The sequence below is a fragment of the Ailuropoda melanoleuca genome, chromosome 5 (assembly GCF_002007445.2).
Source record: "Ailuropoda melanoleuca isolate Jingjing chromosome 5, ASM200744v2, whole genome shotgun sequence".
Classification (NCBI taxonomy): Eukaryota; Metazoa; Chordata; class Mammalia; order Carnivora; family Ursidae; genus Ailuropoda; species Ailuropoda melanoleuca.
The window spans coordinates 48,731,459-48,745,270 of NC_048222.1; the positions used below are offsets into that span (position 1 = coordinate 48,731,459).

Genomic DNA, 13,812 nt, shown 5'->3' on the forward strand with positions numbered 1-13,812 from the left:
AGTGGCTGCTGTTGTAGCTCCACAGGGCTGATGGGAGTGGGAGAACGGCCCCTACCTACCAGGATCACACACTCCCAGAAGCCCCAAGGTGGACCTTAGATTAGGCTCTGGCATGGACACTTTGGTGACATAATCATGAGGTTTGAGTCTCATTCACAGCTCTCCTGCTTTTGGGTCCCTCCATTCTGGAATATGGCTTATCCTCATCTGTTGTAAAAGGTGGTGGGCTCTCTCACTGTTTCCCCAAACCACCTGAAGATAAGAATACTCTGGGAGATCTCCGGTTGTTAAACACACAGACTCCTGGGCCCTTCCTTGGGTAACCGATCCAGTGGGCCTGGAAGGACCCTGGGATTCTGTTATATTCATGAGTGATGAGGGGAGTTTAGGAAAGCCCAGACTAGATGACCTCAAGTTCTCTTGTTGGGTTTGAATGAATGGTCTACTTCTCTCACATTTGGTTATATAATTAACCCTCCAAAGTCACAGCTCTGATCAGCTAAGGCCACATCAAGGAGTTTGGGCTTCATCCTATAGGCACTGAAGCCACCATAGAGAAGAGTAGCATGATGATAAATGAGATGTGGAAAGGCCACTCTATTAGCCATGTGAAGGGCAGTACAAGGCCAGAAGCAGTAAGGACAAAATTATTATAATAGTCCAAACATCCTCTTTTCCTATCAGTGGCTCAGAGCATTCCCGCTTCCCATATCCCACAGGAACTGACCTGGTATCACTTCACTTTAACTGAAATTCATTCTTGTCGGTGTAGGACTTTGCAGAGCTACCTATGCTATTCAAGAGATGGGGAAGAGCAGGACCAAAGCAGTGGCATAGAGGTGAGAGAAAGGGCGGGACAGGGAGAATGGTAGTGAGCTAGAAGATACAGAACTGGGGGAGGAGAGGGTTAACGCAGAGACCAGCCTGTACCTTGCAAGGAATTACAGCCAGGAGGTGGAAGTGACTTTTACCCCCTTCTTAGCAACACCTCCAGGCATCTCACAACCCTTTCCTTTTCATCACCTTGCTTCCCCCTCCTATGACCCTAGGAATTTCCCTCATATCTGGGAATCTTTTGATTTGTGCATTGATCTTTTGGACCTTTTTCTGGTTTTGCCTGGCTATTTACAATGTTGAAGGGCAATAACTTACACATCACACTTCTCTAGGATTTGCTACCATCTATGTAACCCAGGTAATATCCTCATGTAAAGAGGTGTGTGTGTGAAAGAGAGAGAGAGACAAAGACAGAGACAAAGAAAGAGGTACTTTATTCTAGCTCGCTGTTCTATTAAATAGATTTCTTAGCTTATCTTCTAGGCTATGTCCTTACCATTTATCTACAGGTCTGTTAACACTTTTCCAAAATTTGCTCCAGTCTTCCTGCCACCATACTAGTCTTGCCTATGTGCCCTACCATGTACGTACAGCTCAAATGCCATCTTCTGGTTCCCACGGAGACCTAACAACTTTCTCTTCTGATCTCTGTAGCTCTGCACACCTGTCAGAGCACCACTACGCTCCCTGCTGGCTTGAACACAGAGTTTTCATCTGAGGCAACAGTTTATGCATCTTTAGAGCCCTGAGTTCCTAACCGTGCTGTAGTTAGTTTTGTTGGATTGTGAAGGTGTAATGTAATAATCACACTGCACTTGTACCATAACTTGTTTAGCTCAACTATACCCTAATTCACTATTCCACAGTTTTGAGAACGGCTTTGTAACATAGAAAATTGACATTGTTTTCCTTGGTTTAAAAAAAATGCAGATTTCCTAATACAAACTTTGGCATTTTCTCATGAGGGTATACTCACATTAGCATAAACATTTTCTATTGGGGAAAGCAGGGTACATTTCAATGGTTAAAGCATAGCGAGTAAGGGAATATTCAGGATAGAATTTAGGCTTCCTAAATTCTGATCCAGTGCCCCTTCCATATTGAAATAAGGTAAACAAACAAAAAATTATCATGAAAATAAATACCAAAATCAAAAGCTTGTGCACAGCGAAGGAAACCACCAATGAAACAACAATGCAACCTAAGGAATGGGAGAAGATATTTGCAAATGATATATCCGAAAGGGTTACTATCCAGAATACATAAAGAATTTATAAAGCTCAACACCAAAAAAACCCCAAATAATCTGATTTTAATATGGGCAGAGAACTTGAACAGACATTTTTCCAAAGAAGACATACAGATGGTCAACAGACAAATGCAAAGATGTTCAATGTCACTAATCATCAAGGAAATGGAAATCAAAACCACAATGAAATATCACTGCACACCTGTCAGAATGGTTAATATTAAAAAGACAAGAAATAATAAATCCTGACAAATAAATGGAAATAGGGAACTCTGTGCACTGTTGGTGGGAATGTAAATTGATGCAACCACCACGGAAAACAGGATGGAGGATCCTCAAAAAATTAAAAATAGAAATATCCTATGATCCAGTAATTCCACTACTGGGTATTTACCCAGAGAAAACAAACAAACAAAATAATTCAAAAAGATATATGCACCCCTATGTTTATTGCAGTATTGATGATAATAGCCAAGATATGGAAACAACCCAAGTGCCTCTCAATAGATGAATGGTTAAAGAATAGGTAGTATATAAACAATGGCTTATTACTCAGCCATAAAAAAAGAATGAGATCTTGCCATTTGTGACAATATGGATGGATCCATGGATGGATCTAGAGAGCTACTGATGGCCAACAGACACACGAAAAGATGCTCAACATTGCTCATCATCAGGGAAATGCAAATTAAAACTACAAGGAGCTATCACCTCACACCTATCAGAACGCCTAAGATCAAAAACACAGAGTAAAAGGGACTCTCTTGCACTGTTGGTGGGCTTTCAAACTGGTACAGTCACTGTGGAAAACAGAATGGAGATTCCTCAAAAAGTTAAAAATAGAACTACCCTATGATTCAGTAATCACGCTACTGGATATTTACCCAAAAAATACAAAAACACGAATTTAAAGGGATACATACACCTCTATGTCTATAAAAGCATTACTTACAATAGCCAAATTATGGAAGCAGCCCAAGTGTCTACTGATAGATGAATGGATAAAGAAGATGTTGTATGTGCATACAATTGAATAGTATTCAGCCATAAAAAAGAATGAAATCTTCCCATTTGCAATGACATAGATGGAGTTAGAGAGTATAATACTAAGTGAAATAAGTCAGTCAGAGAAAGACAAATACCATATGATTGCACTCCAATGTGGAATTTAATGAACAAAGGGGGGAAAAAGAGAAAGAGAGACAAACCAAGAAACAGACTCTTAACTACAGAGAACAAACTGATGGTTACCAGAGGGGAGATAAGGGGAGGATGGGTGAAACAGATGATGGGGATGAAGGAGGGCACGTGTTGCCATGAGCATTGGATGATGTATGGAAGTGCTGAATCTCTATATTGTGCACCTGAAACTAGTATGACACTCTACGTCAACTATACTGGAATTAAAAATTAAAAAACATAAAACTATTAGAAATTCTAGAGTTTAATATCCATCTAGTTGCCAAGATAAAGAATCAATATCACACTTAATGCAGGCTATGTCTAGACGTACATACATACATGTTTTAAAGTATTATAAATTGTTTAATATTGCAAAATATTCCTCAGTGAATGCATACACCTGATAAGAATACCATGTTAATTTGTGACTACCATGAAAGCCATCTACTGGAATATGAAGAGAAGCAAGAAAATGGACACTTGGCACTCTCGGGCAACAATGCTTGCACGCTGGAAGCCTGTTGCATTCATGCTGTCGGAGAGAAAGGACTTGGTAAGCTAGCTCATTTGTCCTTTTCCTCACCTCCACGCTTGCACTGCTCAGACCTCCCTGTGCGCTCACGAAGACCATGCTTCGACATGCCAATCAATCTTCCAGCACGCGTGCTGTCTTTTGTTTTCAGGACACAGGACAAGAGATGAGAAGGAGCATTTCCTCGGGGCCTGAACTGTGTTAGTGGTGACAGTGGATATTTAGGGCTTACGAGCACTGAGGGGCAGATCTTGAATGACCAAGGCGCCTGGGTATTTTTATTAAGTTGGTTCTTTTTGTATTTGTAACTTCAGGGCCCTGTATAGCAGGGGTGCCCCTCTGACATCCCTCTGACTCAGGTATTGCTTATGTGTTCTCCTTCCAGGCCCCCTGAGCAGACCAGGGGCCTTTTTTTTGGTTTTTCTTTTTCTTTTTTCCTCTGCTGCTTCTACTGGGAGCAGCATGGGGAACATTTACTCACACAGGCACTTTTTTTTTTTTTTCCAGATGCCGAAGAGGATAAACCACCTTTGAAATGCAGTAAATCTTATTCGCCTGGGTATATGTGTTGTCACTTACAGAGATTTTTCTTATGAGGATCAAATTATTAATTCCTTGAGGTATGACCAGACCTTATAATTTTCTTGTCATACCCCCAGGGAGTCTGGCCAGTGCTAGGCACGTAGGAGGCCATCAGTAGTAGTCATAAGGAATAGCACAGTAATTCATTTTAAAAATATTTGACAAATGTGCAGTTGATACGATAGCAAGGATTATTGGGACTGTGCACTTCTATCGTTAAAAGTAAGAAATATGGTCTTTTCGTATTCCAGGTGTCGGCTTGAATGTAAGGAGTCTAAAATGAAAAAAGAAAAAAAGATTTATAATGCCCCAGTATGGTAGCATGCACATGTCCTGAAATACCCTTACTGTCACATCGCAGACACGAGTCCAAAGTCACTCGTTTAATTCTTGCTCTGACGTGGGACCTAACACGTGCTTGGGAAGGGATTTCTGATTATTTTCCCCACAATCTTGCCATCTCTAAAAAGAGTCTTTCACATGAATTCTAGCTCTCAGCCACCTTTCCTGAAACTCATGGCTTTTTCATGATTACTAAAAATGTCTAATTTTCTCATAGCTAGAGAAATAAAAAACCAGAATTTCAATAATTGAAAATATTGTGGAAATTCATTTTAGGTCTCTGAATTATCTAGATTCCAAATATAACTGATAACTGAAATGTCCAGTTCCCAAGGTAATGTCTGGCCATATCTTTAAATCTATGAAGTCACATGAGTTTGGAACGATCCTAAAGTATATTACAGCAAGTTAAAGATTTTGTTTCATTTGTGATATTCGTTTTTCCATTGAGTTTATTTTCTTAAGCATTTTTCATGAAAAATGCAGGTTAGAAAAACCTCAATAATTTGAGGTGAAAATCTAGACCTGTATGGGTTTTATATCAAAAAGGGTCTGCAGAGGTGTATTTCTTTTGCAGTTCTTATTCTCATATTTCTCTGGAACAGCAGTTATCTCTGGACAATATATTGTCTTTCCTGTGTTAGTAGGCCCCTAAAACTCCTTATGGGCATTACAGCATGCAGAAATGTGAAAACCGAAAGTTCAAGCTGTTTTAGCTATAGAACAGATTTTTCTTTTTTCATGGCAGAAAGTTTGAGTCCTTTCAACTGGCAAGCAGATGTTGCCCTCGTGCTGCCTCCATATTCATTAGCCCATAATGAATCTATTAATTGAATATGTAAGTTTGGCTAATTAGATGTAAGACATTTCTTCAGATTTAAAGGGTAATAATAAAAAATTTAAACTGCAACACCAGATCGAGCATTTAAGAGTTGATAAATGTGAACTGGAAAGTGCACAATTCCAATATAAATTAGTTAATTGCCTCTGCTAATTTAGGTGAAATACATTAGCAGAAAGGTCAATCCATTTGAGGCTTGATGTGTTTTTCAAATAGTAAATTAAAAATAGCAAATCAAAGAGCACTACAGAGTAGGAAGCATGGAATCCACTTTTCCAACCCAGAGGTTGCAGAGTGGATTCAAGTAACTCCACAGATTTAACCTTCTGTGGGTTAACCAGTGGTTCTCAAAATTGGCTGTGTCTTACAGACACCAGGAAGTTTTGTTTAAAATAGCAGTGCCTTGGGCCCTACCTTAGACTAACTGAAATCTTCGGAGGTGGAACCAGGCCTCCATTAAGGCTCGCGACATGATTATAATTGGAAGCTGGGTTGAAAACCACTGGACCATTCCATGAAATGTCTGATCATCCCAACTAAGCAGGAGTAAGGTGGCAATATCAATCCATAGCAGAGATGTAACCATTAGAATCATGACCTAATGTCATACGTAGTGCTTTCTTTTCTTCCTAGGTGAGGAAAAAATTCAGCTGTCCTTGGTCCCTCTACCTTCTCTTCTGGATAGGTCTGTACCAAAAGGTCTTATACTTGAGAACATTTAACTTGGATTTAAGTAGGAGGAATCTCGGCTCTGAGTATTTGCTTTTGGGAATTGCAATTTTACAAATAGCCAACCTCTCCAATCACATTAGTTGGCTTCACACTAAAAGATTTCAAAGGAGTTCTTTTTTGGGCCATGTTTTGGGAGATGTTATCTTTACCGCTTGTGTCATATGCCCCCCCACCCGTAGCTCCTAGAGGCCCATGGAAAGGTGGACAAAGGGGTTTGCAAACAGGTTGTGCCCTGTGTGCCACAGCCTTTCACTCGCGTTGTGCACCGCAGCTTCTGCTCTCCTGTCTCATCCGGCCCTGGGATAGCTTCATGTCCGTAGCCGCTGTCATCCCATACGCTTCTTTTTTGTTCTTTCGAGACTCCATGTCAATGCTTGGCTCTTAATGTACTGTCAGGGAATAGTTGTTCAGTAGGACCTCTGTGACCGGGAGAGGGAGGACAGAGTCTATGTTTAGCACCAGTAGTCAGGGAGTCACAGACGCCCTAGAAGGGGGACTATGTATGCCTGAAGCAGGAGACCCGTTCTCTGCAGTTTGGGGTGGGCTGTCCCACCTTGGATGTCAATGTCCCGGCTCTGAATGCCCCCCAGTTTTGCCCTGTGTCTTTCACAGCTTGAATTGTGTGGTTGAGAAGAAAGAAGCGGCACTCCCCCTCTGTTTTCAAGACATCTAAAGTGAAAAGGGTTTCAGTGGCTCATTCTAGCACGGAAAAGAGGGAGACGATGACTGTTCAATGAGCCTCGTCTTCTTGTGAACATGATCTGCCCCAAATATCACCAAAGTTCACGTGACCATTCCACAGGAAGAAAGACCCTTTGGATGACTGACCGCCTAAGGGCAGAAGGACTTGGGGAAGGAGCTATGTTTAAGAATGGGAGAGCCTTCAGTTTGTTTCTTCAGAGGGGAGGGGGGTGGGGGAATGGGATAGGCTGGTAATGGGTAGTAAGGAGGGCACGTATTGCATGGTGCACTGGGTGTTATACGCAACTAATGAATCATCGAACTTTACATCAAAAACCAGGGATGTACTGTATGGTGACAAACATAATATAATAAAAAATATTATTAAAAAAAAAGAATGGGGAGAGCCCTAAAGTAAGCAGCAGCAGTTAAGAGTTACGTGTAGATGTGAAGAATTTTAAAAGTGAAAGGAAAACTGCAAATTAAGGAACATGAAAGGAAAACACAGAAGCAAACTTAACTTAGTGACATGCCAAAGGGGTTCTTTTTTTTTAGTAACTCTTCCTCACCAAGCATGATAAAAATAGTTGCTCCCCATCTGAGACACACCCGTGTGACTGGCTCGGGGACACCGCATGCCATAGACTACTGTGCGAGCAGGACTGTCGGCTAATGAACAAAATCATTCTGTTTCTAAAAGTCAAAAGCTTTTCTAATGAAAGTCCCTCTCCTAAATTAACTGTAGTTTGAAATTTGCCTGAATTCTGAGATTTCTTTTTCCCCTCCAGCCTAGTTCAAATTAAAACTGTAACAACTCCAAACATTTCTCATCAGTAGCAGATAAAAGACACTAAATCCAAACTTTGGGCATTCGACATTTCGTGTTCGTTTGCACATGCATGCCATCAACTGCAGGGGGAGCTAATGCCTTTTTCCTCAGGCCTGGCAGAGAAGGCGGCAGAGCTGGGATTTTAATTTCTCCCTGTGCCTGTTAAGTGTGACTATCGATAAAGTGCTGAGCTCATCCTGCCCCTAGATTGAAGCTTCTAAAACATAAATGAGGTGGAACTGGGCTTTACAACAAAGACAAATCTAGTTTCCACTTTTAAAATAGTCTCTCGAGGCTCCCAAAAGGTAGAGGATATATTTTAAAAGGAAAGAACTATGTTTTGTAACAAAACATTACTTTTGGAGTCATAACCAATTAGGAATCTAATCCCTGCAACCATAAATACCCCCTTTTCATAGAATACAGTGACCAGAGGCCACACTGGGGTATGCAGGACTTAATATGTAGAGAATTTTTATGGTTAATAAATGCCACAATCTCAGCCTCTTTTCTTCTAGATGTTGGAAGGAACAGGATAATTAAATGAGTGTTTAGATCCCAAATAAAAAGTTAATATTCACGTTAAATAAAAATATAAGTGAATTTGTTTTATAAAAGTTTTCAGAAGGGGTCCAAAATACTTCATTAAGCATTCCGGATAAAAACATGTAACGCTCTGTATAAGCTTTGGTTAATAAATTAAATACCATCTCTCTATAAATATACTTTGCATTAAGCCTTCCTGTTAGAGTTTTCAGGAAACATTTTAAATGAGGTAGCTGAGCATATCCCGTTTGAGATGAATGAGATCATTAGGAAACACTTATATCTGAAATAAGCTCTGAGATCATTCTGCATACAACCCAAGGGCCCTAATTTTTTAAATATTTCAAACAATGTGCTCCTTTTAAATCATTAGACTTAGAGACATTTAAGGAACTGATTCAATTAACCCGGAAGAGAGAAATGCTATAATGTGTGATTTATTTTTGCAGATAAATTAAAATGCAAGTGTATCTGTTAGAAAAGGTAGGCTGTCAGCATGGTTAGTAATGGGAACAGGAAGGCAATTAAGCTGGGCCACCTGAGGCTGAAATAGCCCCTGAACATGGAAGCTTGAAGTTCAAGCTGGACATTGTTGTTGTCAAAACCAAAAGTGTTCCTTGGCTGGGAGGAGGAATCTTTGTGCTCCATTCAGTTTCCTTCATTGATTTTCTAAAGCATGTTTCTCAATTTGTTCCTCCATAACTACAAACTAAAAATAAGCCCAGACTGCGATGGTTTCATACCTTAATAAAAACAACAACAACAACAACAACAACTATCTTCACATAAAGTGGGTGCCTCAAAATTACAACTTTGCATTCTATTATTAGGTGAGGAAATATGAGGCAAGAATTTATTTTTCGCCTCTACAGCTCCAGGATATTGGTTCCACCAGGCCTAATAAATTGTTTTCACAAGGAAATAGAGCACGCTGTAGCTTGTGTTCCCTTGTGCAAGGGGTTTTATAAACAAGATGTATCCTAAACAATGAATAATTACAGATGGGAGAGGGTGGAAGAAGGAAACATTGTAAGGGTGGGAAAAAAATGTTTCTTCACCAAATCATGGAAAAGAGTGAATTTCAAAATGCTAGAAATCTGAAGGTAGTTGTGGGGAAGATGGCTGCTTTAACTATGGTGAACTCTATAGAGGAAATGAGAAAATGATAGGACGAGAGAGTAAAAGAAAGAGAATCGAAGGAAATACTAAGAATGTGAGAAAAGAGGTTCTGGCAGTAAGTAGCTGCAGAATAAGTCCTGCAAACAGAAATGAAGAAAACGTACACTGAAGAAGTCATTATCATTCACTGTTCTTTTCTGCTCAATCTCGTGCCCCATCTTGAATTGGACAAAAAAAAAATGCACTAGACTTTTTGGAGCTATTTATGAGGAAAAGCTAAGAGATCCTCCTTTCCCTGCCTGGAGAAGAGGGAATCTCTTTATTTGCTCTACGTCACTGTGTAACAAATGCTAATGATCCCATCATACTGCTTCTTCCCTGGGAGAAATTTTTCCAGCCATGGTGCTAGAACTAGAGTTAGCAAGCAAGAGGTGGGTCAAAGGGGAACACCCCTGTCTTATGCTTGGAGAAGAATATAGCTCAATGGTTTCTAGTTTGTGAGAGACCTTCCTGACAATATTCATGTATCAGTGTAATTTATACAGATTTCCCTTTTTCATGCTCAGAATCTTTTCATGGCTTCTCAGTGTCTCAAGAATTAAGGTCCTTACAACCTGAGTCAACTGCCTTGCCAGGCTCATCCGCTGCTCCACCAGCCACATCGATGCCCCCTCCCTCGCATTTCTATGCCTTTGCTCTTATGCACTCTACTACCTACTCTGTCCTCTCCTCCCCTGTGGGTGCCTCACCTCTCCTTTTATGGCCCAGCTCGAAGGCCAGCGTTCCCAGAGGGCCAACCTCTTCCTTAGCAGACCCCCGGATCATCTGGCTGGTGCTCTGTTGTAACTTTTCCCCACACCCCCTCAGTGACCTACCTCCCTGCGGGGAGGGGATTCCAGCACACTGAGGGTATAGGCTACCCACTTTGTTTGTAATCTAGCCTCCAGTATGGTGCCTTGCAAAACATGTTGGCAGAATTGTTCCCCGAGCACCATTGATTCCCCCTTGCTACTATCTTCTCCCTCTTTCCCCAGCTAATTCTGGGACTTTATTTTTTTATTCCTCAGTTGTATCTCCAACTCTCCAAGGCTTACAAAAAAAAAAAAAAAAAAAAAAAAAGACCTGTATCTCATGAACCTTGATTGTTACTAGAACACAATTTTTGGCCATTCTGAGATCCCATTGTGAATTAAGATCTTTCTATTGCCTAAACTGAGGTAATTCACTCTGGTAATCTTGGGTAGTTACTTTGGGTGCTGAGAGGCTGGAATTTATTTCTAGAGACCTAATACTAAAATGCGATATTTTTGTCTATTTCTACTATTGGTTAGTAGCCAGGCACTGAGTGTTAGGCATTTTTAGTTAGGGAAAGTATCTAAGGCAAGATCTCTTCGGGCTGACCCTCAACATAAGAAGAAATGAGGTTGCAGCGGCTCCGAATATGGCATTTAAAAGAAGAATCGGGTGCCTGTCAATCTTACACTGGGAGTGAGGAGGTGACGTGACCTATAAAGGTCTTTTTTATCTGAAGCCCAGATTTGGCCCACCCAGCCCAAAATCCGTTCTGGGATGGGATCTCTGGGTTCTGGATGTACACCTATATGCTAACCTCTAGGATCCCACAAACTACAAGAAGGCCTGTTCGAGCAACATAAACACCTAAATTGGCGGGGGAGGGGGGTAATGTAGATATGGAAGCTCAACCCCAAAGGGATAGTTAAGTGAGGAAACCCATGTCTGGCGGGATGATAGCTGTTGGCGTGAAAAACAACAGAAAAGCAAAGCAAATATATCATTGTGTTATTTGGGGGCGAGGAGTTAAGGGCTAAAAGGGGGGAATCCAAGAAAAAAGGGACCAATGAAACATGCAACTCCCAAGAGCCTATAAGGACCAGCGCCCCGCATCCTGGGGAGCAGCCCAGACCGCCCGCGGCGGTCCCAGCCGGCAGAGGGCAGCACCTGGGCGGGAAAAGCAGGGCGAGGGCCGCCTTGCGGGGACTCTTAATTTTGAGTGTGGGGCGAAGGACTCGCACTCATTACTACCCGTCCCGGACCCTGCGGCCGCGGCGCACCTCGGGATCCATTGTGGGGAGTGGGTGTGTGCCGGGCCGCCTGCCCGAGGAAGGAGAGCGGAGGGCGCCCCCCGGGTCTCCGGGAGAGAAGGGGAGCGCGTGTTCGGCGGGCCCCGGGGCGTGGGTGGCAGGGGCCCCTGACGCTCCCCATCAGCGGCCGAGCTCGCTTGGCGCCCCAAGAGCCGCCTTCCGCGCCCCGGGAGCTTCCTCCGCTGACACCGCGTCAGCCCCCGCCCGCTCTGCTTCTGGGGCCACGACCCGCGTCCGACGTCGCCAAGGTGCGCCCCCCGCCGCCCCCGCCCGCGCCCGAACGAGGCCGGTCCGTGTCTCCGAGCCCCGCGCGGCCGCGGCCCGGGTTCCCGCTCTGGCCGTCGAGGCCGGCGGCGGCAGTGGGGTGGGCGTGGGCCTGTGCCCGCGGCCGGGGTATCGCCGGCCGCCCTTGACCGTGGGCGCCGAGGGAACGGGCCGCGCGGCGCGGGCGGCGGGCTTTATGTAAATCGGGGCTGCGCCCGGGCGTCCTAGGTAGGATGGACCAGCCCCCCGCGCTTCTGCCCTCACGTCCAATAAGAAGAGCCCCAGCTTGACACCTGCCTATATACAGGCGAGCGCGCCCCCGGCCCGCGGACCGCGCGCACATCCCGCACAGCCCACGCCGCGGGCGAGCGAGACCTCGGCCCGCCACCATGACTTCCAGTAAGATCGAGATGCCCGGCGAGGTGAAGGCCGACCCCGCCGCCCTCATGGCGTCCCTGCACCTCTTGCCATCGCCCACGCCCAACCTCGAAATCAAGTACACCAAGGTAAGCGGCCGGCGAGGACCTGCCGTCCGCCAAGGCTTTCTAGAACCTTCCTTCCTGCCCATGATCTGTTAGGGGGCGAGGGCGGCGTGACGGGGTCAGGGGCCGGGGTGGCCGGACCAGCCTGTCATCCCCGCGCGGCATAGAGAAGCCCCGTCCTCGGGGTTGGGGCATCCGAAGGCCTGCCGGGGTCTCGGGACACCTCAGCGCTCGCCCCAACCTGAAGCGCGGCGCCGGGGGTCGCGGTCAACGTCTCCATACCCATGCCGCTTCTGCCGCTGCCTTCCAGTCCGATTCTCGGGGTCGGCACCGCTTCGACTCCTCAAGTGGGGAGGAAGGGGTCCCGCCAGGTGGGCCATGCGGCCCGGCCGCTCTTCCCGGCGGCCCTGCGCCTTCAGGGGCCGCGGGGCTGCGCGTCCCGCTCGGTCCTCAGAAGCCCGCGCGCGCGGAGCGGCTTTCCGGGAGGAATGACCAGGCGCGCGGCGCTCCGGCCGCCCTTGCAGATTGCGCGGAAACCTGGCTGCTGGCGACCGGCAGCTCGGGGATCGGCATTTCGTTCGAATGTTGTAGGCAGTGGCAGTTCTGGAAAACTGGAAAACTCTCTAAAGGGACGCAAATTAACGGGCTCGCTTTCGGACTGAAAAGAAATCTTTTATAACGAACTCTGACATCTTGGGCTTGCCAAGCAGGATTTTTTGTTGCTGTTGCACCACGTAAAAAAGAATATGCATTCGCTACTTTAATGTAAATTGAATTTACTTACTACGAATTCCACATAGAAAAAACATATTAATTAGACACACGGGGGTGATTATAACGTTATAGCATGGGAAGAGGGGAGATAGATGGGATTTAAAGTCATGTTCCTTGGAGTTCATTTTACAGTTCTCTTGTTTGATTTTCTATCCTTTCAGTTGATTTCCACCCTAAATTTCTCCCGGTTAACTTAAACACTCAAGGCGCGCACACAATAGGGTTAAAGTTACTTCCCATCATGCTTATTACAAGATAAACTAAATTTGTTGAGAAGTAAATTGTTTGGTTCTGGCTTAATGGTTGAAAGATAATTTTTTTTAAAAAACGAATATTGAATTTTTACTTGCGTTAGTTTTAGGATACAAATCAAGGTGATTCGTGTTCTGAATGCCGGATTTATGATGGATCTGATGTACCTGTTAGCTTTTTTAGATGGTGTGACAAATTTTTGAAAGCCATTTTAATGGGAGGTCGTTAATGGTTACAGCCATTTAGACACAGTTTGCATAAGAATAGTGCCAATGCGGGGCACATATCTGGGTTTGGGAACAAGCAGGAAAAGTATACAGCATAAACATATTGTTTTATGAGGGTCCCTAACCTCTTCGGCCTCTCTTTAAAGGTCTTAAGATCCAAGATCTCCCTGTGAGACAGGAGTGAACTCTCCTATTCGGGAGGGTTCGATTTTAGTCTTAACTTTTGTTTGGATTTTCCT

General features: G+C 44.2%; 1 protein-coding gene across 2 annotated transcripts in view; it reads left to right on the plus strand.

The window, feature by feature from the left end:
* Positions 1–13,812, plus strand: part of ALDH1A2 (aldehyde dehydrogenase 1 family member A2) — a 135,898-nt gene that overhangs the window by 12,780 nt on the left and 109,306 nt on the right. The window contains exons 2-5 of one of the 2 annotated variants that reach the window (XM_034660919.1): positions 3,656–3,821; positions 4,308–4,420; positions 6,199–6,250; positions 12,146–12,344. In XM_034660919.1, the coding sequence (XP_034516810.1) occupies positions 12,228–12,344 (117 nt within the window). In that variant the 5' untranslated portion in view covers positions 3,656–3,821; positions 4,308–4,420; positions 6,199–6,250; positions 12,146–12,227. Of the gene's footprint in view, positions 1–3,655; positions 3,822–4,307; positions 4,421–6,198; positions 6,251–11,535; positions 11,823–12,145; positions 12,345–13,812 lie in introns of those variants that run through there. The other variant, XM_034660920.1, reaches the window with a different exon arrangement.